This window comes from Pelophylax lessonae (assembly GCF_965119305.1).
Source record: "Pelophylax lessonae genome assembly, chromosome: 9".
In the NCBI taxonomy this organism is placed as follows: Eukaryota; Metazoa; Chordata; class Amphibia; order Anura; family Ranidae; genus Pelophylax; species Pelophylax lessonae.
The window spans coordinates 232,667,298-232,692,339 of NC_138776.1; the positions used below are offsets into that span (position 1 = coordinate 232,667,298).

The window sequence follows — 25,042 nt, forward strand, 5'->3', positions numbered from 1 at the left end:
CTTATTGGAGAACAAACTCTACTTCAAGCTTTCAGGAATTTTCGTACGAACTGGTAGGTAGCCCACCATATCCCTGACAAAGCCAAAAAAGGGCTGAGACTTGGACTCTGCGTGTATTTGCCTGTGGGCCTATTTCAAGGCCTGTTTGAAGGAATTCTAGCACCTGCAATTCCAGTGGCACTAATGGGTCGAATCGTATGGACTTAGCGAAGGTGGCAACTTTCCCATATCCTACTGTTAGTCGTTGCCACTCTTGCTTTCAGCAAGGTTTCGATAATGGAGGCCACGCAACCTGCCTCCTGTAGCCTTCTCCTCTCAATCTCCATGTCGCGAGATGAAGGCTGGTAAGATTTGCATGACACAGCTGACCTTGCTGGAAGTAGATCTGCGTTGGGATTGGGGGTTCCAAACACCAAAGCCTGTTAGTAGTGGGAACTAAGGCAGGCAGGGCCAACAAGGAATGATTGCCATCACCACCCCTGGGTGTTTGCGTATTCTGTACAGTAACCTAGGAATTATAGGTTCATAGTTGTTGGTGGGAATACGTATGCTAGGGTACAGAGCCACCTTGGAGCTGAACACATCCACTGCTTCCACCTGTTGGAATTTCACCCTCGTTAAAACGTCTGCATTTGGTTGTTCGGGGATGCCATTAAGGCGAGGTCTGGATGACCCCACTGACTGCAAATCCACTGGAAGACTGACTGGTTCAGTGCCCATTCGTTGTTGTCCAATGTTTTCCGCTCAGTGCAACCGCCAAGTAATTCTTTTGAGCTGGGATGCAAGTGGCTGATAAGACTTGACACATTCTGTTGAGCACAGTTCATAATGGGCAGGACCTCCGTTAGAAGTGCATGACTCCTCGTTCCTCCTTGGCAGTGTTCATAGGAGACTGCTGCCCTGTTGTCCATCTGGAATATTACACTGGTCCCTCTGACTTGGTTTTGAAATGCTTTTAGAGCTTGAAAGGCTGCCTTCCTTTCATCTGCTTCTCCACTGGCCCTGGGCTAGATGTCCATTGCAATGCGCTCCCCTGCCTACCACTGATGCATCTGATGTTGTCACTACTGGTGTCGGTGGGTTGAGTTGGTGGTAATTTGACTGCTTTCTGCCACCATCAAGGGAACACTTCATCGCTGGTAACAGTTAGACCTGTTGACGCGTGGAGCGGCTCTTCCATTGCATTAGGAATTCCACCTGGAAGGTTCTCACCAGCCAGTGGGTCCACTTTACTATGGGTATTGTAGCCGCTACGAATCCCAACAGCCTGAGACATTGGGAAGCAGTGAGGTATGAGTGTCCCGATAGCTTTTCTAGTTGAGACAAGCACCATTGCCTTCTCTGAATGGAGTTCTACTGTGTTCCTGTCGGTATCTAGGATTGCCCCCATAAACCGCATTCTCTGCGTAGGCACTGGTTGACTCTTGCCAGTTGATTATCCATCCATCCTAGGCTCAGTAGGGTTTGGACCAGAATCTCCCGATGTTCTGTTTGTGGGGTTCGGGCTGCTAGGAGGACATCGTCCAATAGTGGAACACTTGTAGACCTGGTCTGCGCAACATGGCTATGACCGGAAGTAGCCCCTTGTAGAATATCCTCAGTGACGTTGACAGACGAAACCGTAGGCAAATGAATTGAAAAATGGTATTCCATTATCGCAAAGCGTAAATATTTGTGACATGGTTGATGTATTGGGACATGCAAGTAGGACTCCTGCAAATCCAAGGATGAAATCCACTCCCCGTCTGTCTAAATGGTTTTTATGACAGACTGCAGCGACTCCATTGAAATCTTAGACCTTCGGAAGTTGGAACAAATACATTTAGAGAAGAATAGAATCCCTGATGTTTTTCTCTGCATAGGGACTGGTTCTTGATTTGACATTCAAAGATTCTGTATCTTCTGTTGACACAGTGCGGGTAAAATGGGGCACTTCCAGGGGCACCACACTCCCAGATTCCCTTTGTGGCCCAAGGGTCCCTGATTCGCACCGCCCAGACTAGCGCAAATTGGCAGTCAGGTACCAACTGGACGGAGGGACCTTCAAAAGGGTTTCTGTCTTGATTTGTTCAACCGGGCCACCAATGTCAGCCGGTTCTTCCACCCTCTTGGTATCTTTGTTCTAAAGGATCTTGTGTCCCATATCTTACTCATAAAATGGTCATTTCTGGCTGGCGCTGGGTCCCAAAGTTTGAGGAATCATCCCAGACTTGCCCCCTTGTCATCTTTGAAATAGCGGTTTCCAATTTGCTGCTCCGTCAAAGGGGATAGGGCACCAGTTGGATTTTGACAATCTGTCTGCAGTCCATGCTTGAGCCATAATGCTCTTCTCACCATCACTGATGATACCATTACTGTGGCTGAAAACGGCAGTGTGTCAATCGCTGCTTCACCTACAAAATCACCCGCCAGTTTGATCTTTCAGTATTGAGGCACTTCCGGTCTCTGGGGATAACCCTGCAATGTTATTGCCTTGGCAACTGATGCCAGTGTCAATATAGGCTTGCAGGCACTTCCTGCCAATGCATACATTTTCTTTAGCTCCATCTTTTTCTGAAACTGCATCATCCATAGATAATGTGACATGTCTGGCCAATCTAATGACAGTTGCATCCACTAGTGAGGGCACCTCCAGTGCATGGACTTCTTCCTCCTTGAAGGGATACATCTTCTCAAACCTGTTGGATAAGGATGGTTTCAGGTCAATCTTCTTCCATTCATCATAGATTATCCTTCACCTCCTTCTCCATCAACAGAAATGAGTACCAACCTTTTATTGTGGCTAATATTTTACAGTTTTTGCGGGTTGTGATATTTCCTCCTCCTATGCAAAAGCTTTGTTGATTGCGCTAACCAGGAGTTGCACTAAGGTAAAGTCGAATCCGGCAAACAACTCCTCTTCTACGGGGGACTCCTCACACGAGCACCACACTGGTGACGGTTCACTTAAGGAGCTTCTGAGCCAATAGGGGGCTTGCCCCTGCTGTCTATAGTTGGCTGGTTTTGACCGCCATTTCTTTAACAGTTTGTTTAATTTAGGGAGATCATATCTGCTTTTTCCGCTTCCTTATCGGTTTCTGCTTTTAGCAGAAAAGATCGACATAACTTCCTAGGTAATGCCTTTAGGCCACAGCCCAAACATTGACCTGCCGCCCCTTCCTAAGCTTGTGTCTCCAACGTTGCTTGCTGGCCTTCTTGGCAGGCTTTTGAATGGCTTACAGCCATAAAAGGGCTTCTGTCTGCATGTCTTGAGGAACATTGCCGGCGGTGAGGGCTAGAAAGATTTACATTTCATTAGCCATGCATTCTTTTAACCACTTAAGCCCCGGAGGATTTGGCTTAAGACCAGGGCCTATTTTGCGATTCGGCACTGCGTGACTTTAACGGACAATTGTGCGGTCGTGCGACGCTGTACCTAAATGAAATGGACGTCCTTTTTTCCCACAAACAGAGCTTTCTTTTGGTGGTATTTGATCACCTGTGCGATTCTTACTTTGAGCTAAACAAAAAAAAAAACAAAACAATTTTAAAAAACTTTATTTTTTTTTATTTTATATGAAATTCTCAAAAAAAAAAAAAAAAAAAAAAAAAAAAAAAATCGCAGCAAGCGGATTTTGATTGGTTTGCGCAAAAGTTATTGTGTTTACTAACTACAGGAAAGATGTCATTTTTATTTTTTTTTTTTTTAACTAGTAATGGCGGCGATCTGCAATTTTTTTTTGCGGGACTGCGACATTGCAGCGGACAGATTGGACCCCTGACTGACATTTGACACTTTTGGGGGTACCAGAGACATTACTACAGTAATCAGTGCTATAAATATGCACTGTTACTGTAAAAATTACACTGGCAAAGAAGGGGTTAACTTTATTAGTGATCAAGGGGTTAAGTGTGTCCCAAGGGGCGTGATTCCAACTGTCAAGGGGCATGGCTTGTGATGTAAAAACAGAGACATACGATAGTCTCTGCAGTTACACCAGGGAGAATGACAGGCGGCTTTGTTTACATTAACCGCCTGCCTTTCTCCCTCTCCAGCAGGAGATCGTGAGTGGCCAGCGGACATTGGAGCTGCCGGTCACTCGCACGGGGATGTCAGGGAACGAGCGGGGGAGGGAGCAGGCCTCCGGCGGTGCACGCTTGCCCCCTAGAGGTTCGTGGGCGAGTGACGTACCGGTAAGTCGCTGTGCCCAGGAGCGCCAAACTGCCGCAGTATATAGTCGTGCGGCGGTCGGCAAGTGGTTAATGGACCCAATACCTACTTACCTGACCCTCCCCTTTATAGATAGTGTTGCTGGTCTTTGGAAGAGGAACGGCACAAGACCGATACAATTTCTTCAAACAAGGAAGAGATTCTTGAAACCTGCATACCATACATTTCATGCTACCCACCAACCCTGGATCCTCTCCCCTTACCTGGCTTCTGCTGCTTGCACCTGGCTTGTCTCATACTCCCCCCACTATAAAGGGGGGGGGTTGAAGATGGGGGGGCCCCCCCCCCAAAACAGCGCATCAATGACCCCAGCGGCCTAAGGGAACCTTACAGCCATTAAGAGCCAGGGAGGAGAGGAAGGAAACCCATGTCACTGGAGGAATCTTCAACCACAGACTTTTTTGTAAAAGACAAACACACACCCTTAAGCACATGATTTAAACACCGAACCAATTTACAAAAAAAAAAAAAAAAAAAAAAAAAAAAAAAAAATTAGGACAAGCTTTACGGTGCATCTTTTTTATTACAATATTAACTAGCAACAGATGTTTAAATGACATCAGAAATCAAAATATTGCGGTTTTGTTTTCTTTGCTTGTTGTAGAAACAGCACTGATTGCAAAAGGACATTTCACTGCTTGCCATTGCCATTGATGGGTCTGTTCTTGTGGGCATCACTGGAAAGGAAGGCTTCAAGCTTAGGACGGCTACTGATGCGGGTGACATAGGCAGACAGGAGAGGGAACCCTGAAAGGCAGTCTGGAGCCAACACCTGGTGGTTCCTGAGCAGGTCCACAAGGTTATAGTCTGCAAAGGAAATCTAGACAAAGAAGAAAAAACAAAACAGTATATTATATTATGGCTACAAGTTAATGAATGTGCCAATATTGGGATGAGTGAATAATTTTATAATTATTATATATATATATATATATATATATATATATATATATATATATATATATATATATATATATATATATATATATATATATATATATATATATATATATATATATATATATATAAAAAAATTCTAGCTAGACACACACCTAGATCAAGCAAAAATGCAATTATGTATCCTGGGACCAGAAAAAAAAAAAAAAACAAGTCCAATGGCAGTGCCCATAAGACAAGCCACCCGCTATTGGCTATACAATCAATGCCCGCTGTCAATCACAAGGAGGAGATTAGACCTGGAGGAGGGGAACTAGTACCTCAGCTTCCCAAGCAGGGTGTTTGCAAAGTATAGATTTTTGCTCTTTAAAGAGAAATTTTTATTTTCTAATTGTTAGTGGGGTCAAATCTAGGTTTGACTGCAATGACGGGAAAATGCGATGAATTTTCAGGCAGTGTATGTGGTTATCGCTCCGAAATGACATGGATTTTAAAAAGACAGACAAATTTTCAGACAACATTTGGCCATTCAGCGAATGTGCAAAAAAATTTCGTAAGAACATTCTCATCCAAAAATCTTCATGTGTATAGCCAGCATTAGTGGTTGCTAGGAGCCTGTGAAGCCAACAGCGTCCTTCACAAACTGTACACCACAGGCATAGTCTCTCTACATCCAGTTTTGTCCTATATGAACTGGAGGCAAATCTTTTTCATGCCGCCATAGTGTTACTTTGTGCTTTTAGGAACCACCTGAATCTTTAGCCCATTTAAAGCGATTGAAAACTGGCAGAGGGATTGATGAATCTGGCACAGGCCACTCTAAAGGTTAATACCACCAGAAAAGTGCTTCTAGTAATGTCCTTTTGCCCTCTGGAGGCGAGAACAGGCCACATCCTTCCCCGTCCATATGTGATGTGGATGTGCACATTTCTGCACTGCCAACGCTACATTAAAAAACACCCTTAGCATTAGGTTCACAAAAAAATTAAACAAACAAAATTCTGCATGTGAAGTGGAAAAAACAGAATTTTTGTAAAATCTTACCTGTAAAATTCCTTTCTCCGAGTCCTCCGACAGTCGCCGCCTCCTCTAAGTCCTCACTGATGGGTATTGTCTTCCTATCCGTAGGAATAGCTAGGCATATAGACTTAGTCCAAAGACAAAAGGCATTAGCATATACACACCCACGGGGGGGCTGTCCCATCTGGTCAATACCCCCCCTGCATCACCACTCCCAACTCAGTTTGGTAGCATAGCAGTAGGTAATAAGAACCCCAAAAGAGGGGCGGGGGCAGGAACTGTCGGAGGACTCAGAAAGGAATTTTACAAAAATTCAGTTTTCTTACGTCCTCCAATAGTCGCCGCCTCCTCCAAGTCCTCACTGATGGGATGTCCCAAAGCAGTATAGACATGAGGGGTGGGAGACGCAACCGTAGAAAAGGCAAACGCAGTACCCACATCAGAGAAAGGAATCTTACATGCACCGTAAGAGAACCAACTGGGCAACAGAAAAAAAAAAAAAAAACAATGCTCAACAGGAGCAACAGCCCAGGAAAGCAAATGCCAACAGCCAGGGACCCAGAGAAAAAAATTCAAGGGTCCATCATGGCACTGCCGCACTGAGAACTTTGCGGCCAAAAGCAGCATCAGCTGATGCCAGAACGTCTACTTTGTACAACTTGGAAAAAGTGTGCACCGACGACCAAGTCGCCGCCTTGCACACCTGGGCCAACGAGGCCCGATGCCAATAGGCCCAAGATGCACTCAAAGACCTGGTAGAGTGCGCCTTAACAGGGAAGGGCGGAACCCGTTCCTTCAAGGCGTAAGCCTGCTCAATGGTCTGTCTGATCCATTTGGCAATGGTTATTGCGGACGCAGCCATGCCCTTCCGAGGTCCCTGCAGGAAGGACAAAGAGGGAATCAGTCTTCCGAAAGGATTTCATAGACAGGTAAACCCTGATCGCCCTGACAACATCCAAGGAATGCAAAGCAATCTCCTTCGGATGCTTAGGCTTCGTACAAAGCGAAGGCAGGACAATGTCCTCATTAAAGGTGAAAGTCAGATCACCTTGGGAAGGAAGGATGGGGGTGGATGCAAAACCACCTTATCCTCGTGAATGATCAAGTAAGGGGAGCGGCAAGACAACGCCGCCAGCTCCGACACTCTGCGAGCCGAAGTGATCGCCACTAAAAGGGCAACCTTCTTAGACAGCAGAGGCAACGATATCTCCCTGATGTTTTCAAAGGGAGCACGCTGTAACGCGGACAGAACCAAGTTCAAGTCCCATGAAGGTAAAGGCTCCTTCCTGGGAGGAGCCAGATGTCGCACCCCTTGAATGAAGGTGAGCACCAAAGAACGAGACGCCAAAGGGCGTTGGAAAAGAACAGCCAGTGCAGACACCTGGCCCTTTAGCGCCAGGCGCTGATCCACTCCAGACTGGAGGAAAGCCAAAATTCTCAACACCCGAGTAAGAACGAGGGGAGAACCCCCTGGACTCACACCAGACGAAATAGGCTTTCCAGGTACGGTAATAAATCTTACCAGAGGAGGATTTTCTAGCCTTGACCAGGGTAGGAATAACCTCAGGAGATAGACCCTTGTCCTTCAAGACCTGGGTCTCAACAGCCAGGCCGTTAAAGCCAGCGACTGAAGCAGGATGGAAGATCGGACCTTGAGACAGGAGATCTTCCCGCAGCGGCAGACGCCACGGAGGCGCCACTGCCAGGTGAACAACGTTGGCGTACCAGGACCGGCGAGGCCAGTCTGGCGCCACCAGAATCACCATGTGCGGTTCCGAGACCAATCTGTGAAGGAACCGGGATAGTAACTGAATCGGAGGAAAGGCGTACATGATACTGATGCCAAGGGGCCACCAACGCATCCGAGGCGTCCGCCAACGGATCGCGCGTCCTTGCCACGAACCTTCCCACCTTTCGATTTAGCCGGGATGCGAACAGATCCACGTCTGGGGATCCCCACTTCGCACACAGCATCTGAAAGACCTCCGGGTGTCTGGCGGCTCAGATAGTCTGCCTGCCAATTCTCCACACCCGGAATGAGAACTGCCGAAATCGCCGGGACATGAGTCTCGGCCCAAGACAGAATGTCGGTCACCTCCTGGGCTGCTCGAGCACTCCTGGTGCCCCCCTGGTTGATGTAAGCCACTGCGGTAGCATTGTCCGTCTGTACGCAAACAGGCAGGCCCTGGAGACGGTCCGACCACTGGAAGAGACCGTTTTATTGCTCGTAGTTCCAGCACATTTATCGGGAGGGAGGATTCCTCCTCCGACCAAGTGCCCTGGGCAGACTGGTTGCCCAGGACTCCACCCCAGCCCGACAGGCTGGCGTCCGTGGTAACCACTGTCCAGAAGGACTTGCCTTCCGCCACCGACGGGGACTGGATCCACCACAGAAGAGCCAATCTGGTCTGGCGACTCAAGGAGACATCCAGATCCAAGGACTGAGGAAGTCTGTCCCACCTGGCCAGGATCTCCGTCCGGAGAGCCTGCGCGTAGAACTGGGCAAAGGGAATTGCCTCGAAGGCCGACACCATCAAACCCAGGCCCCGCATGCAGGTCCTGAGTGACGAGGACGGATTGTCCCTGAGGGACCGGATTTCGCCCCGCAAAGTCCGGAGCTTGTCCTCCGGCAAGAATACCTTTGCCTGAGCAGAGTCCAGAACCATTCCCAGATAGGGAAGGCGAAGTGACGGAGACAACGCTGATTTTTGAACGTTGGTCCACCCGAACTCCTGGAGCGTCTGTACCGTGATGGACAGAGCGCGCACAAGGTCCTGACTGGCACGCGATCTCAGAAGCAGATCGTCCAGGTACCCCAGGACCGCAATGCCCTGGGCCCGCAGCAGGCCCAGAACTGGCGCCAACACCTTGGTAAACACCCTGGGTGCCGAAGCGAGACCGAACGGTAACGCCACAAACTGGTAGTGGTCCTCTGCGATAGCGAACCGAAGGTACCGCTGATGACCCTCAAATGGGGATGTGCAGGTACGCATCCTTCAGATCTATCGAAGCTAGGAATTCTCCTGGACTCGAGGCCACTACCGAACGGAGAGACTCCATTCGAAACTTCCGAACACGCACAAAGCGGTTCAGAGCTTTCAGGTCCAGAATAGGACGCACTTTGCCCTCCTTCCTGGGCACAGTGAACAGATTCGAACAGAACCCCCGAAACCTGTCCCGATGAGGCACCGGGACAATCACCCCCTGAGCAAGCAGGTCCTGCACCGCTTGATGCAAGTCCTGCAAACGCCCCGGAAGCAGATGGAGATTGGAGGGAAAGAAATCTGTCCGCCGGCCTGGAAAGGAATTAGATCTTGTAACCTGATCGAACGATTTCCTGGACCCACCTGTCCGAGATCCGGAGCAGCCAAGGCTGGAGGAAACCGCGCAAACGTCCCCCCACCCCAGAAATGGGTGAGGGCGCCCCTTCAGGCAGAGGCGGAGTGTCCCGCCGAGCCGGCATTGCCGGTCTTCTGCTTACCCGCCCAGGGTTTCCTCTGGTTGCCCTGGGCCTTGAAGGGCTTGCCCTTGGATTGGTTCTGAAAGGCACGAAAGGACCCCTGATTTGATCTAGGCGCAGAACCCCGCTTGCCACGGAAAGACTTGTTCTTCGGGTTCTGGGGTAGCAGTGCTCTTGCCCCCCGTGGCGCCTTTTACCAGGGTATCCAACACCTCGCCAAAAAGGCGAGAGCCAGCATAGGTAAAAATCAGCAAAAGTTTTCCACGAGGACTGGTCGGCCGACCAGCTCTTCAGCCATATCAGTCGCCGGTTAAGTACCGTGACACTCGAGGCGAGCCACCGAGGGGGCCTCATTCAGGGCTGCATCACACAGATACATGACTCCTTGATGGATCTGGTCCACCATTTCCAGTCGTGCAGGCGGCACGTCATCAGACACTAGGTTGCTTCTAAGCACCTTAATCCAATCAGCCACCGCCTGAGCCACCATAACGGACGCGAAAACTGGTTTGAGCAACGAACCCGCCACCGTATAGGAATGGCAGGCTAGAGACTCCAACCATCGGTCCGTGGGATCCCGGAAAACCGGGGTATCCTCAGTAGGAACCAAGGTAGCCTTGCTCAGCACGGCCACAGTGTGATCTACCTGTGGAGGCACACACCATCGCGATTCTGTAGCCGGCGCAAAAGGATAAAGCAATTTGAACCGACTAGGTACCAGGAATGGACGTTTTAACGTGCGCCACATTTCATTAACAGTGTAATGAAATTCAGCAGGGCAGTGAAAAACCTGCACAGACTTGCGGGCCCTGTGCATCCCAAAAGAGGACACAACGCCCGGAGGACTGGGCTTGTCCTCCAAATGTAAGGTATCCTTAACCGAAATCATCAACTCGTCCATGGTCGCCCGTTCAGGTGACCCTGGGGAGGATGTATCAACACCCTCCACCTCAGCCTCCCCCTCAGACCCCGGGGTCTAAGGATGAGCAGGACCCTGAAAAGGGCACGCTCGCAGCAGCAGCAGCAGCCATATCCCCATCTGAATCAGAAGAGAGACAGCCTGGGCCGTTTTCTCGCAGCCCGTTCAGACATCAGCATTTCCATATTTGCCACTAAAGTCGCAACTACAGCAGCCAGATCAGGTCGCAGCGGGGCCACAGGAGAACTGGGGCCCCCCCACTAAAGCTGGAGGAAACTTGCTTTCCTGAGAATCCATGGCTCAAGATAATAAAAAACTACAGTGCAAAAAAAGTAGTGTACTGTCCCCTTAAATAGCGCTGCGGAGTGCGCAGCCCACCGCTACTGTCACAGCTATGAAGACCCCCAAAAGGAGAAAGAAACTGAGCCAGAAGCAGTATACAGAAGAAGACAGAGATAAACTGCAGAGCCCGCAGATCGTTTCTACCTGTGTCCTTGCTGCCTGAGAGGAAAAGGAAATGCTGGAGGGGGCTGGCTATAAGCCAGTCCCCCAGGGAAAATGGCTGCCCCATAGGGATGCATAGGAGGCTACACCAAGATGGCCGCCGACATGCGGCCGAACCGATCGTTCTACCGCCCACAGGATGGCGCCAAAATGACCTGTATACTCGCCCCAGAGGGGCTATACACGTGTGCATAGTAAAAACATGGCGGACCGCGCGAATTTACCCCCGCAGCGGTCGCCGCACAACACACAAGTCTGTACCCCCAAACATGCACCTAAGGTGACACAGGGACAGGGACCCCCGGCAAACATACAGATCTGCACAAAGCGAATCGCACAGGGAGTCACACAGGCACAGACATGGGGACACACAGCAACACAGACTGCCACCCCAGGCAGAGGCCCCACACAGAAAAGTACTTACCTGTACCCGATGGCATGGGGAGCCTCCATCGACTGATAAACCTCTGTCCTCATCTGACAGGGAGTGCCGTGAGCCAGGGACATGACGCTGCAGCACCGCAGACAAGTCCTGTGAGGTAGCCACCTCACGGCTGCATCCCTGCAGCGAACAGGGATGGGTCGTTATTAATACCAGGGCGAACCATAGCTGAACGCTCGATGGCGGGCTGGGGGTCCATCTGACCCTCTGTGCCCTGGAGAACCAGGGCGGCCAGTCCGAATCCCAGCACCGCATGATCCATCTTCATCCGAAGAATAACACTAAAGCTGACAAAATAAACAGCTAGTAAAGTGAGAGAAAAAATTGACAGTATAAAAGAAAATCAAATAACAGATTCAGGAAGGCTGAGACTGAAGCCCCAGCACAAGGTAGCCTGACTATTCCTGACGCTAGGCAAATTAAAACTGAGTTGGGAGTAGTAATGCAGGGGGGTATTGACCGGATGGGACAGCCCCGTGGGTGTGTATATGCTAATGCCTTTTGTCTTTGGACTAAGTCTATATGCCTAGCTATTCCTACGGATAGGAAGACAATACCAATCAGTGAGGACTTAGAGGAGGCGGCGACTGTCGGAGGACGTAAGAGAAAAAATGATAGCATTCAAATTGTCCATAAGGGATTTTTAAAACCTTTACAGCCGATCAGTTTAGAGGTATCAATCCTAGACTTATTAACCTTACTCCAGCTTGTGAGGTGCAAACCAATGTGTTCACAAATGTTTACATAAACATGCATCCTGGGAGTACACGTTTTTATTTAAATGAAGGTGGCGGGTGTGGGTGCCTTCATTCTTTAACTACTTTGCCGCTGCTCACTAGAGCTCTACTGCGGCAAAGTGGCTCGATAACGTCTGACGACGTAGACCTACGTCGCCAGACACTCCCTTCTCGGTGGCGCTCGCTGCCGGAGGCTCGCTCCCGCTGTATTCAGTCACAGTGGGAGTCGGGCCAGGGGAGGAGCAGCAGCGATCGCCGCTGCTCTTCCCCGATCGGGGAATCGAGTCTGGAGATCCACCCGCTTGTGTAAACAAAGCAGGCGGATCTCCTAAGTGACAGGCAGGGTCAGATTGGAGGGTTCAGCATAGCTGAACCTGCGATCTGTCCCTGTGTCACACAGTCCCCTCATTGGTAACCCCAAAAGTGTAAAAAAATGTCAGTCAAGGGTCCGATCTGTCTGCTGCAATGTCGCAGTCCCGAAAAAAAAAACCCACCAAAAACGACAGAAATCTTTCCCCTTAGTAAACGCAATAACTTTTGCGCAAACCAATCAAAATACGCTTATTGCGATTTTTTTTTTACCAAAAATATGTAGCAGAAAACAAATTGGCCTAAAATGATAAAAAAAAAAAAAAAAACGATTTTCACATTTTTTGGGGGGGGGAATTTCATATAAAAATTTTTTTTTCAAAATTGTCGCTCTTTTTTTGTTTATAGCGCAAGAAGTAAAAATCGCACAGGTGATCAAATACCACCAAAAGAAAGCTCTGTTTGTGGGGGGAAAAAAAAAAAAAGGATGTAAATTTTGTTTGGGGACGGCGTTGCATGACCGCGCAATTGTCAGTTAAAGTCGCACTGGGCCACTTTTTGCGATTCAGGACTGACTTAGACAGCAAAATCCTCCGGTGGTAAAGTGGTTAAAAAGGCCCCTTGTTTTTTACTTACATTCATTCTATCACAACGGCCCCTAAAAAGCCCCCCCACATCAGCCTATTGTGCAGTGGCAGGTCCTCTTTATGGAGACATTAGGGGTCTATTAGACCCTTGATATCTCCCCTGCATTGCTTCCAGTTATGGCAATATTTGATTTGTTACATTCCTGGCTGCCAGAATCTGACAGCTGCCAACATAGAAATGCTTAAAGCAAAGCACTTTTCTATACAGAGGGAAGATTGGCGAACAGCCTTTTCCTGATTCTCCTCCCTTCAATCACCCTCACATCTGGAATTCCAAGCAGTATTCAGGTTTTAAGTTTGGGGGGGGTAACCCCTGTTTTTATAGGCCAAGTAATGCTCTCGGCAAACACTAGTAAGGCAATAGAAACCCATCTCCTCACTTAAGAGGAAGTAAACCCTCCTCTGCAACTTTTACCTATAGGTAAGCCTTATCATAGGTACTGTAAATTATCTCCTAAACATGTACCGTTTAGGAGATATTTACATTGCATGCAGCCGATATCGGCGCATGCGCTCTGAAGGAACGGCCACCCGTGCCGTTCCTTCAGAGCCCTATGCCGTGAACGGCGGCTCCCGCGCGCATGCGCGAGTGACGTTATCGCGGGCCCGGCCAATCAGATGGCCGGATGCCTCGATCCCGGAAGACGGGCGACTGAACATGTCGCCCGTCATACAGGTAAGTGGGCGAGACGGCGGGGGCTCGTTCTAAGGCAAGTATTTCATAATGAGCTAGTATGCGATGCATACCAGCTCATTATGTGTTTCTCTTTCAGGTTGGGAAAAAAATATAATAGTATGCGTTTACAACCTAATCTTTAATCGTTTATGCACTTTTAAAAAGGCTTATTTACTTTATGTAGATAATATCCCAAAGGCCTAAGAACACATCTTTGATGCCACCATCCCCAGCTGACTCACAGCTATGACTAAAGTGACAGATTCTTTGCTCCACCCATGGCAGCTACATAGAAAATAAAAACCAACAACAACAACAACAACAAAAAAAAAAAAAAAAAAAAAAAAAACACGATTACATCGAGTGAAACTAACCAATCTAAAAATGCCATTTGCTATAATCATAATGAGTAAGGTTAGATTCTTGATTTATAATGTAGCGTGCCAGAGGCTTGTAACAAAGGTGAAATCCTTCAGCACTGAAAGTTGCTGATGTGGCTAAATGGACCAGAGGCCCTTAATTAAAGCAGTGCAAAGCCCAGTAGGCCCTTTTTAGAACAGAAGGTACATACATGTCTAGCTTGTAACACACATGCAAACACATAATGGACCAGAATAGCTGGTTTACAGAACAGGTATGACGTATTACACAGCTTGAAATATGGGTACTTTATGTATTTCAGAGTATAGATCTTGAAGTTTAAGTGTCTCAAGACCACTTTCCACACCACATTTTGTTTTCCTGCTGCTATAGCAACAAGTTATACTAGTGAAATCACACAGATTCTTACCTGATCTCCCACAAGAAAGCCCTTTCCTTCCTTATTTTTAGAAAGGATGCGCTCAAAATGACAAAGATCATTGCCAAGAGCCTTTATGTAATCTTCCTTTCCATTTTCCTGAAAGAAAAAATAAAATGGATATATCCACACAAAGAGTGAAGATTTGTGTTGAAAACCTGTACTACCAAGTCATACTTACATAGTTTTGATAGATGAGACGGACATATTTCAACCTGAAATCCTCCACTCCATCATTTATCATGTCTATATTTGCAGCATCAATTGGAGTTTTTCCATACAGACCTAGGAGAGAAATCAGTGACAGGTTTAGGCTAACCACCATCAGCTGGCATTTAAAACCTAGTGCAACCACAGCATGTGGCAGAGTACTAGGCATCTGATACACCAATGTTTTAGATGTAAAAGGTTGTGCCGGATATAGAACTGTAAGGGGAAAGAGCAAGGAATATGTGGTGGGGTTGGTGTGTTGGCTCACTGCTCACTACTTCCAGCCACAGACATGGGGCTGGCAGAGGAGACCACAGTACATGATGGTAGGCATCAAGACACTTGGAAGTTTCAGCTGTAAAGTATTTGCTGAAAGCCATGCTCTACCAGGAGAGCACGAGAGGCATAGGTGGCATGACAGGAGCATATCAAGTCTTTGAGGGTTTTAGGCTCATTTAAAAATGCAATGTTTGAGTCTGTGAGCATGAGAATATTAGGTAACGAAAGAACATGCTGCCCCTAAAACTGGTGTTGAAAGAAACAAGGACAAGGATTTGGAGGGACTGTGGCACTGGAAAAATTGTAATGGCTAGATGAGTGAGTGGGTCCGAGCAACTTTTAAACTGCAGCTCTTGTGGTTCTCAGTGGTTAGGATGTACAAAAAGTGGTCCAAGGCTGGAAAACCAGTGATGGGCAGCCAAGGCATGTGGGGTAACAAAGGCTGGCCTTTGTAGCCCCATCCATAAGAGGAGCTACTAAAAGCTCAAATTGCTGAAAAAAGTAACTCTGGTTCCAACAGAAAGGCGTCAGAATACAAAAGTTCCTTGGTGTACGGAAGCAGCCTACTTCTCACTTTGTTGCTCCATTGGGTCAATATTAGTACAGCTGTAATAACCAACACACGAATGCTTTATCCATTTAAGTTTTCAGCACCATCAAGTCACTACCTTATCATCAAAATATAGGACTTGAATGCTGTGGGGAAAAAAAAAAAAAAAAAAAAAAAAAAAAAAAAAACCCACTTACCATGACTCCTACCAAGGTGACGGAGAATCGCATTTGACTGATACATAGTGAAGTCTCCATCCTTGAATGCTGGAAGTTGGCCAAACACCTGACAAGCAAAGCAAAAACATTCAGAAAGGCGCACATCTAGAGGAAAGTAGCTAAAAACCCTATACTGAGACTCTTTAGTTTGCACCCGATGACCTGAAATTGTTGGCTGGTAGACTTCTGCTGATCCAGTGGCTTTAAAAAAGGAGGAGAAGTACAGCCAAAGCTTGTTTGATCCTGTGGATCACAGGAGTGCAGTATGTTCTGATTTTTCAGCAGACAGCGGGCTGAAGCCACAGAGCCGGTCTAGGCGCAGGCCAGATCACAATAATGAAGTCAGAATCTGCCCACATACCGGGACGGACACAGCCTCTGAGGTTCGCTGAGAGCCTGAGCCAGCCACTCCCAGCACCCTCCACAACCCAGTGCTCCAGTGAGCATGGGGAGGAGCAGAGAGCCTTAACTTCTCCAATGCTTTACAGCTCAGATGGACAAATATCCTGCCTTGCCTACTATAATTCTGACAGATGCCTTTGGTTGCTATCAGAATACTTAGAACAGTAACCGTATCCGACTGGATGCAGCTGCTGTTCAGCCCCTTCAAAGGATAAAGTAAAGGAAGGGGCTGACATTTAAGTAGCGAATGTTAGAGGGAATTTCCTAAAGAATTGCCTAAATTTGCATATAGTGTATGGTCAGCTTAAAGTCTCCATAAAATCCACTCCAAATGGAAGGGAGGGGGGGGGGGGAAATGTTCCGACTAGAGACACAGAATGCCATCTAAAACTGGCATTTGGCTCTTCAATATTTTAGGACCTGACCAAGCAGAATTCAAAACTGGTCTGGAGTGGTATAGAGCCAAGATTTAAGTTCTGTAAGGGTATTCACAATCAAGGACAATCACAATCAAGGACAATCAATCTTACCAGCGTGCTTGTACTCAACACTAGTCTGAGTCAAGTCACCCAAGACACTAGATCAAAGAGCTATAAGAAAAAAGTTAGATGCGACAAGTTTAACATTTTACCAAAGAATTTGTAATTCTGTACAGCCTGTCAACGGATTTACTTTTCGCCAACACTGCAGTCCTTATTGCTTGCTTAAAGGATAAGGTCACCTTCGGGAACAGATATACACCGTTTTTTTTAGGGTGGAACTACTAACATGTCCCCACTCATGCAGCAGCTCCGTGACCTGAGCCCTCTGTGCAACAGCAGTACAGGGAGAAGATCCCTTACCAGCTGTCGCTTTGAAAAGAGCACAGCTGTGCGGGCTTCGCATACATTCTGTGAATGTATCCACTACAAGTTCCCGACATCCTTTGCCCTTGTAGACTTGTAGTTTTCATTCAATGACCTACCATGGAGCTGTTGAGCCCTCTGGTGGTAGTTAATGGATTCTTTCTGTAAGTGCGATACTGCCTGTCCATGTGATGTACAGGGCAGACACTTAAGCCCCGTACACACACACACGAGTAGAAATTTGGCCGGGAAATTTCATCCGACGACCGATCTACCGATTTTTGGATTGTTAGTATGGTGCTTCCGACAACCGACTCCGACCGAAAAAAATCCTTGTGTGCAGGCTATATAATTTGTCGACCGTCAACACGTCCGATTTTCATCTCATTAGTACAGATTTCGATGGGGAAAAATCTTATGAGCAAGACTAGGCATGCTCAGAGATGAAAGAACACATACAAAAACATCCAGCACATGACATCACTTCTGAAGTGGAATTCGGTCGTACGGGAAAATTCGTGTGCAGTCTAGAGCACATTGCAACAAACATACACCACTCTGGACAAAAGACGGACGACCGGTCGGCGGAAATTTGTTGCGTGTGTACAAGGATTTACACTGGCAGTCTGCAGGAGTCTGTTAAATGCTGGTGCAATGCTTTCCAGGAGGAAAAACACACACACACACACACACACACACACACACACACACCTTAAGCTATGGTGAAGTCACTCTAAATTGAACTCATGGAATCGAATTAGTGCAGTAACTAAGCAGATGGCTCAAAAAAAAAAAAAAAAAAACACAAGGTGATCAACCTTTGTTAAAACATTCCATGAATGCCAGCTGCTGGATGCTGCATAGGAATAAATAAGGAGTCCATTCTGAGCTGCAAGACCTAATTTCCAAGCATGAAGCCCACATCTAGAAAAACGCAGAGGGATTGGCAGTTCACTGTATTTTTAAAGCTAGTTTGCAGGTCTGGCTAGGCCTCTAAAGAAAGGACTAGTGCAGTGAAAAAAAAAAAAAAAAAAAAAAAAACACCCAAACACCCCCTACTAAAAACCTTAATTTTCCATTGCACCATCTGGGTATCAAGGAAAAAAGTTTTTCACTAGTTTTATTCTTATTTACTACTTAAGGACCAGGTCCATTTCTGACACTTGTTGCTTACAAGTTATCACCAGTACTTTTTTGCTGGAAAATTACTTCCAACCCCCAAAACATACACACGCACTTACTTTAGCAAAGACCCCAAAAGAATAGTGGCGATCGTTGCAATATTTTAGGTCACACTGCATTTGCACAGCGGTCTTTCAAATGCAATTTTTTGGGGAAAAATACACTTGAATTTTTTTGAATAATAATAATAATATTATTAATAAATAATAGTGAAAGCTGTTACGCCGAGAATCACGATCTTAAAAACAGTTTAACCAGGACTCATAAAATCACTTACAAGCACATCAGAACAAGTCAATTTTAGTATGTTAGTAGCAGTTCGATAACTATCCTGCCTGCAGGGTATACATGCACAATTTCTCACCATACAGCTCTGAGCAACTCCGGTCGCTGCATGGACCCGTACTGACACGTTTCGTCATTACCACTTCATCTGAGGGTGTGGCGCTCCACAATTTATCATCTAGCTGCCAGAATGTTTAGCCCCATCATTGACCTGCCTGCACTCCAGCCCTCTCCCGTGATCACCACCAGGAAAGACTACAGAATTAGGACCAGTGGTGATCCATCCAGACTATGAATCTGATGCCATTCACGTTACCCAGTTTAAAATTCTTGGAGGCATCAAATTCAGAAGTTTTATTTACATACTGGACATAAACACCACTACATGTGTTATACTGACCAGTTAAGACACACAAATATGTAAATAAAAAAAAAAAAAAAATTTAATGCCTTTAGATAACCTTCTACTCCATTCAAACGGACATTACAATTAGATGTTCTAGTCAAAACCAAAACAGTCTTATATATGTCCCTCTAACAATTTGGCAAAATAATCCTGCACAAGTTTATCTGAATTCAATGTATACTAGGGATAGACCAATCAGCAAAACCGATATTGGGGGCCGATACGTACTTTCCCCGATATATCGGTATCTGCCCAGGAACTGTCCGAAATTTTTGTGACGTCATTCTGCCTTCTTAGGCTGCCTCCCTCACCTTGGACAGCCTTGCCTGGAGTCGGGACTTGTCTTGTGGGAGTGTATCACAGCTATACACCCATCCACAGGACCTGTACCAGCCACCCACCAATTGGGGGGGGCGGACAGCCACCACAGGGTGCCCGCCAGCCATTAAGTACCAGATGGGTGTCAAAAAAAAGGGCCTTTAATTTTTAAACTTTAAATGTACAAAATATCAGCCCATACCGATACGTTGTGACCAAAATATCGTTCTAGGCCCTGAAAAAAAAAAAAAAAAAAAAAACACAGAGACCAATTTTAGGAGGAAGATAATCCCACCTTCAAATTGATCACAATGGAAGATCCCTGCTACAAAATATCAAAATATATGTACAAGCTTCCTTTCTATTGAACATACCCTTCCTCTTTCTGGTATTATCTCAATTTATATCAAGTTCTACATTCATTACTCTCGTGATACAGTATCGGTTAGGTAAATTTATTTGGTTTCACATTTTGATAATTCCCTGACCCTATTTGTACCTCTTCAAAAGAGATGGACTCAGATCCCCAAAATCTTAAACCTGATGGATCGTGGCTATGGCATTGTTTAAAGTGCAAAGAGACACTATGATCTTTAAAACCAATTTTAATATTGTGAATAGGATCTGCAATGCACTTTAAGGGTCTCTTCGTACGCCCAATGTACATTAAGGTGCAAGGACATTCGAAGGCATAGACTACGTGGGTTGTATTGCACAAAATGAACTCCCTTTATTTGAAATTTTTATGACTAGATGTAGACCTCTGACCGTCCTGGAAACTTAAACTTGTCGGCATGCTTTGCACTTGCAGGCAAAGAAACTTTGTCCCAGAACATTTGGGGTCTCCTGGGTGGATCCAACACTTTAACCCCTCTATCCCTAAAGCTAGTGGCTTTACCATAAATGAATTTCGGATACTTAGGGAGCACATGATTCTACTTCTCTATATTGTAAATGGAATTGGAAATAAAACCCCATTCTTGGTCCTCATTCCTCACTGCATTGCCCCCCCCCCCCCCCCCCCCAAGCAATCCTCTCTGGGCATCTCCAACACCTATCGGCAAGAATCGTACACCTTTAACTGCTGTACACTGAGCTGATATAATGGTAAAAATACAGCTTTAATCTGCGTGGAGTGTGAAGGCGTTCAGTTTGCTCCAGAAAGCCATCTACAATCTTGAACAACCAAAACCTTATACATTATGTACATCATACCCCAACACTCAAGGGCTACTTACTCACCTGTCCAAGAATATGTATATATGCATGTCCCCTAAATGACTGACAAACAAGCACATGCTCCTTCATTAGGTCTACCTGCAAAAACACCATTTTGTGCCGAACCCCTTTTCCGAAAACGGTCTCTCAATGAAAATAGGAATCCTTTTAATAAACTTACAGCTTCTTTTTTGAGGCTTCCTTTCGTCCAGGTATCAAATGTCACCACCTCTTCTTTCCAATCCAGACCCTGGTCAGCCAATAGCATACGCATGGCTTCACAGCGACCTAAGACAAAGCGACATTAAGGATTTGCTGAAAATACATTTGCCCAAAATTTAGTCAGCACCTACATAATGCCAATTTTTACAGCATCAAATTACACTTGTGTACAGGATGCCAGGCATGGGCGCTGGACAGGAGGAGATGTGGCCCTATTAAGAAAGGGGGAGGAGGGGGGGGGGGGGAAGAGGTTTTGGCATACTCCAGGTTGCTCACCATGCAGGGGAGGATCCAACTTGGTTCCAATTCCTTTTAGGGGAGGAAAAGGATTAGGGTGGGAAATTAGGGAGGAGTGGGATTTAAATCCCAAGCTGCGTGGGTGATGACCGCTTACCACCCATGTGGCTACTGACAGGGTGGACTTGGAGGGCTGCATTCACAATATCTGGTCTCCGACAGTACAAAGAACATGCAATTATTTTAGTAAAAATATAAACTGCTAAATACCTTCTCAGCAGCATATAGCAGTCTTATTATAAGTGTTTGGTTTCAGATTATAGAAGGATTTTTCATTCTCCTCTGACTGTCCTATGAGGCTGCATGACCCCTGACCAGCCTTGGCCTGAGCACGCGGAGAGTGCCTCCAAGGCTCTGTACTATCAGATGGATTGGGGGACAGAAAAAAAAAATAAATACATACAAGGAATGAGGGGGATCAGAAAAGAGAATCGAGCAGCCATTTTACAGTGTGGAGGATTAACCCCTTAGAAGCCAGTGAGCATAACAAGCATGCTTTACTGCATATAGACTGATTTTACTGTAGTGGGTTTAGTAACACGAAGTCATAATAAAAAACAGCCAACAATGAGGATGGAGGACATCCAAACCCAACAGTTCTTCCATTTGTCTGGAGTGGAGATGGGGTTTGGGAATCCACACTGTATGAGTAAGGCAATATATTGTACAACTTCTATTAGAGCATGTGTAATAGTTTTATTCCGCCCTTTACCAATACTTGCATTAAGCCATTCACAATCTCAGCTAACAGAAAAAAAAAGGATACCTCTTCTGCAGGTCAATTTACCCATGATTTAGCTATTCATGACCACTGAACCAAATTTGGCCATGCATCGATTGCAGGTGCAATGCTTTAGAGGCTGTTTAGCAAAAATAAATGCACATAAAACGTGAACCAGAGGTTGTAAACCGCACACCAACATGCAAGACAAAAAAAAAAAAAAAAAAAAAAGCTAGTATGCATCACAAATTATTGGGCATATATCATAGCAAATGGCAATGCACAAAGCTTGTTGCCCAAAAAGGAGCAGGGCCCCCTGAACCCATTTAGGGAAAGTAAACCTTTACTGCTGGAAGCATAGCATCACCGTGCCTGTTAGGATAGCAACATTCAGAAAGCTTAAAAAAGCTGTGGCCTTGCCCCATTTCTAGTCTTCATGTCTGGGGGGGGGGGGGGGGGGGGGGGGGGGTATTCATTGGTCACTTGACTACTCGGTCATGTACAGTGGGAAGGATCTTTGACATTAAATACTTGTGCATTATCTTGGTATCCATTTTAGGACTTCAAACCTTTGAAAATGTGGGAAATAGTGGACACAACTGCAGTACTCCCTTGGCGATACTAGCAAGCTGATGTTCTGTGCTAGCCAACCAATACTGTAAAAAACGTGCCCAAGCCAAGCATGTCTAAAGATTTAAATACCTTCAGAGGGAAAATTGAATTATAAGACATGTCCACATGGCTAATCATAGTTCCAGAACAGGAGGAGATATATGGCGCTTTTCCACTGCATGGAACCGAATGGTACGGCTCGCTTTTTTGCTTTTCCACTGCTGGTACCGCATGGTACGGTGTATGAACGGTACGGTGGCGCTTTTCCACTGCATGGAACCGAACGGTACGGCTCAAAAAAAAAAAAAAAAAAACCAGTACCTACTCGATTGTGGTTCCAAGTGTACTGTACCGGTACTAAATTCCACAACCCCTCCCATGCAGCCTGATTGGTCCTCACTACAAGGCAATGATTGGTCAATAATCATCACTGTCATTGTTTATGCAGCAGTAGAGGCGGTGCAACCACAGAGTAATCCTGCCCACTACTTATCAGTACTATAAACAGTGGAAAAGCAAACCGTACCGAACCGTTTCAACACCATACCATGCAGTACCAGCAGTGGAAAAGCAACCCGGGCCAAGCTCGGCCGAGTAGAGCCGAGCCGGTACTTGCAGTGGCCAATATTTTGTTCCATCTAGGCAACAAATTTTATAACCTTCCTTTAGAAAGTTACTACTAGTGAGAAGGAGACCGTTTCAGAATAAAGTCCATGAACAAAGATACATTTCTACTTACCTCGGACATTGAAATATACGATTGCGTATCCAGGCACTGAAAAACAAACAGGTTATCATGTTACAAGCACAGTAAACAATATTGCTTCAAAGTATCAGTGATAGTTCTTGAACATTTTTATGATCAGAAACACACACCCCACACACACACACACCTCTGTTAATCCAGAGCTATTCTACAAGCTCTCCCTCCTGGAGTCTATTAGCCCTCCTAGATCTTCTCTTGACTGTCGTCACAACCAACCCCTCCCAATGAGGTTCCTTGTAGCTCTTTGCTCTTCCACAGCTGTAGAGAATACCTGGCATTTTTGGGTAATGTGGAATACGAATTGCTCCCCTATGATGGTACTCCTGCCTAGCAGCCAATCATTAAGGGGGAAAAAAAAAAAAAAAAAAAAAAAAACACCACCAGCACCACCACCACTTGGTTGAACAGGATGGAACTGTCCTTCAACTTTACAAATTCTGCAACCACTCCCCCATCGTCACTGACAGAGCCAATTTCAGCACCTGCTGTAGAGCAGCTAGGCGCTGCAAAGGAGCGCAAGTAAGGCAAGTTCAAGGGCTCCATTCACACCTGAGCATATCATTTTTAGGTGTTTGGAGGCAGGCACCATAGGTGAAAATCAGCGCAATAATGCAAAGCTAATAATTGTGAACTGTGATAAAGCTGCAAACACTAGATTTGATCCCACTACACAAATCCAATATATGTGTTGCGCTAAATCATAAATATCACATACACGTGATACAATAAAACTAAACATAAAAGATGTGAAAAACATCCATGTGATCCAAATTAGTAAAAATATTGATAAATCCTAAACAAAGTCCACGTGTAAGGAAATAAACTAAGTCCACGTGTGGAAAAATGTGCTGTAATCAATGGATTCCAAAACACCTGACTATAGAAATCCACCACCAAAAATGCAAGCCTCGCACCTCAATATCTGACCCAGGAATCACCCAGGGTCAGACACAGCAGTCCCCTGCAGGGGTAATATATGGTCAGCAAAGCGATGTTTACAGGAGAGTCCAGGATCATACTCATACCTCCATACAGCAGGTGTAAAGGGGGACAAAAATCTGACAAAATCTAGTACTCTGTTTTCAACGTTTAATCCAAATTGAGGGTACTCAATTTTTATTGTATAACGTGTATATTTATGATTTAGCGCAACACATATTGGATCTGTTGAGGCAGGCATTGACATATAACAAAAACGCTTGTAATCTGCCAAACAAGCTCATGTACTTTGAGCTTCAGGTGCCAAAAATGCTGAAACCATGAAAAACATGCAGATCTCCTTAAAGCAAACCCTATACCTGGATCTCTCCACAACGGGTTCTTCCCTGACTAATGTAGTGCAACAAGACCAACGTATTCATCACATTGAGCACAAGATTTCTGATCTCATTGCCCATAATGAAATAGATACATGTACAGAACATGGAACTACAAAATGATCAACTAAGGCTCGGGTCACACTATTGCGATGCGGGAAGGCTGCGAATTCGCAGCCTTTTCCCGCATCGCACACGCACCCCCGGCAGTTCACACTGCCATATGCGATACGCTGGGGGTGTCAATGTAATCTTAACGACACCCCCAGTTTGATCGCATATCGCAGTGCGATCGTGCAGTTCGCACAGGATGGGATCGCACAAGTGTGAACCGCTGTGCGATCCGATCCTGATGCGGCTGCAAAAATGCCTCCTGTGCGTGTTTGCACCGGGTGCGATGCGAATTTAGCCATACAAACTGTATGGCTAAACTCGCACCGCACAGCTGATCGCATGTAATGTCGGAGCAGTGCGCTCCGACATTACATGCGAACCCGGCACTCGCATCAGTGTGAACCGGGTCTTAAACTAGCAGACCGTGAAGACTGGTCATAACGCAACAAATATTCTGAAAC

The 25,042-nt window shown here is 46.1% G+C and overlaps 1 protein-coding gene across 1 annotated transcript; it reads right to left on the minus strand.

Annotated features, from left to right (window-relative positions):
- Positions 1-4,816: 4,816 nt before the first annotated feature.
- Positions 4,817-23,165, minus strand: GSTP1 (glutathione S-transferase pi 1). Its single transcript, XM_082269354.1, has 6 exons — positions 23,125-23,165; positions 20,715-20,821; positions 15,857-15,944; positions 14,802-14,905; positions 14,612-14,719; positions 4,817-5,030 (listed from the first exon to the last, which is right to left on the minus strand). The coding sequence occupies exons 2-6, from the start codon at positions 20,805-20,807 to the stop codon at positions 4,842-4,844; spliced, it is 582 nt and encodes a 193-aa protein (XP_082125480.1). The 5' UTR covers positions 20,808-20,821; positions 23,125-23,165; the 3' UTR covers positions 4,817-4,841.
- Positions 23,166-25,042: the final 1,877 nt, after the last annotated feature.

Excerpts from the sequence above, each read along its gene's own strand:
- GSTP1 (XM_082269354.1), bottom strand. The coding sequence starts at position 20,807 with ATGCGTATGCTATTGGCTGACCAGGGTCTGGATTGGAAAGAAGAGGTG. Across the intron at positions 15,945-20,714 it reads GAAGCCTCAAAAAAGAAGCT|GTGTTTGGCCAACTTCCAGC; the intron begins GTAAGTTTATTA and ends TTTGCTTGTCAG. Across the intron at positions 14,720-14,801 it reads GTCTCATCTATCAAAACTAT|GAAAATGGAAAGGAAGATTA; the intron begins GTAAGTATGACT and ends TTTTTCTTTCAG.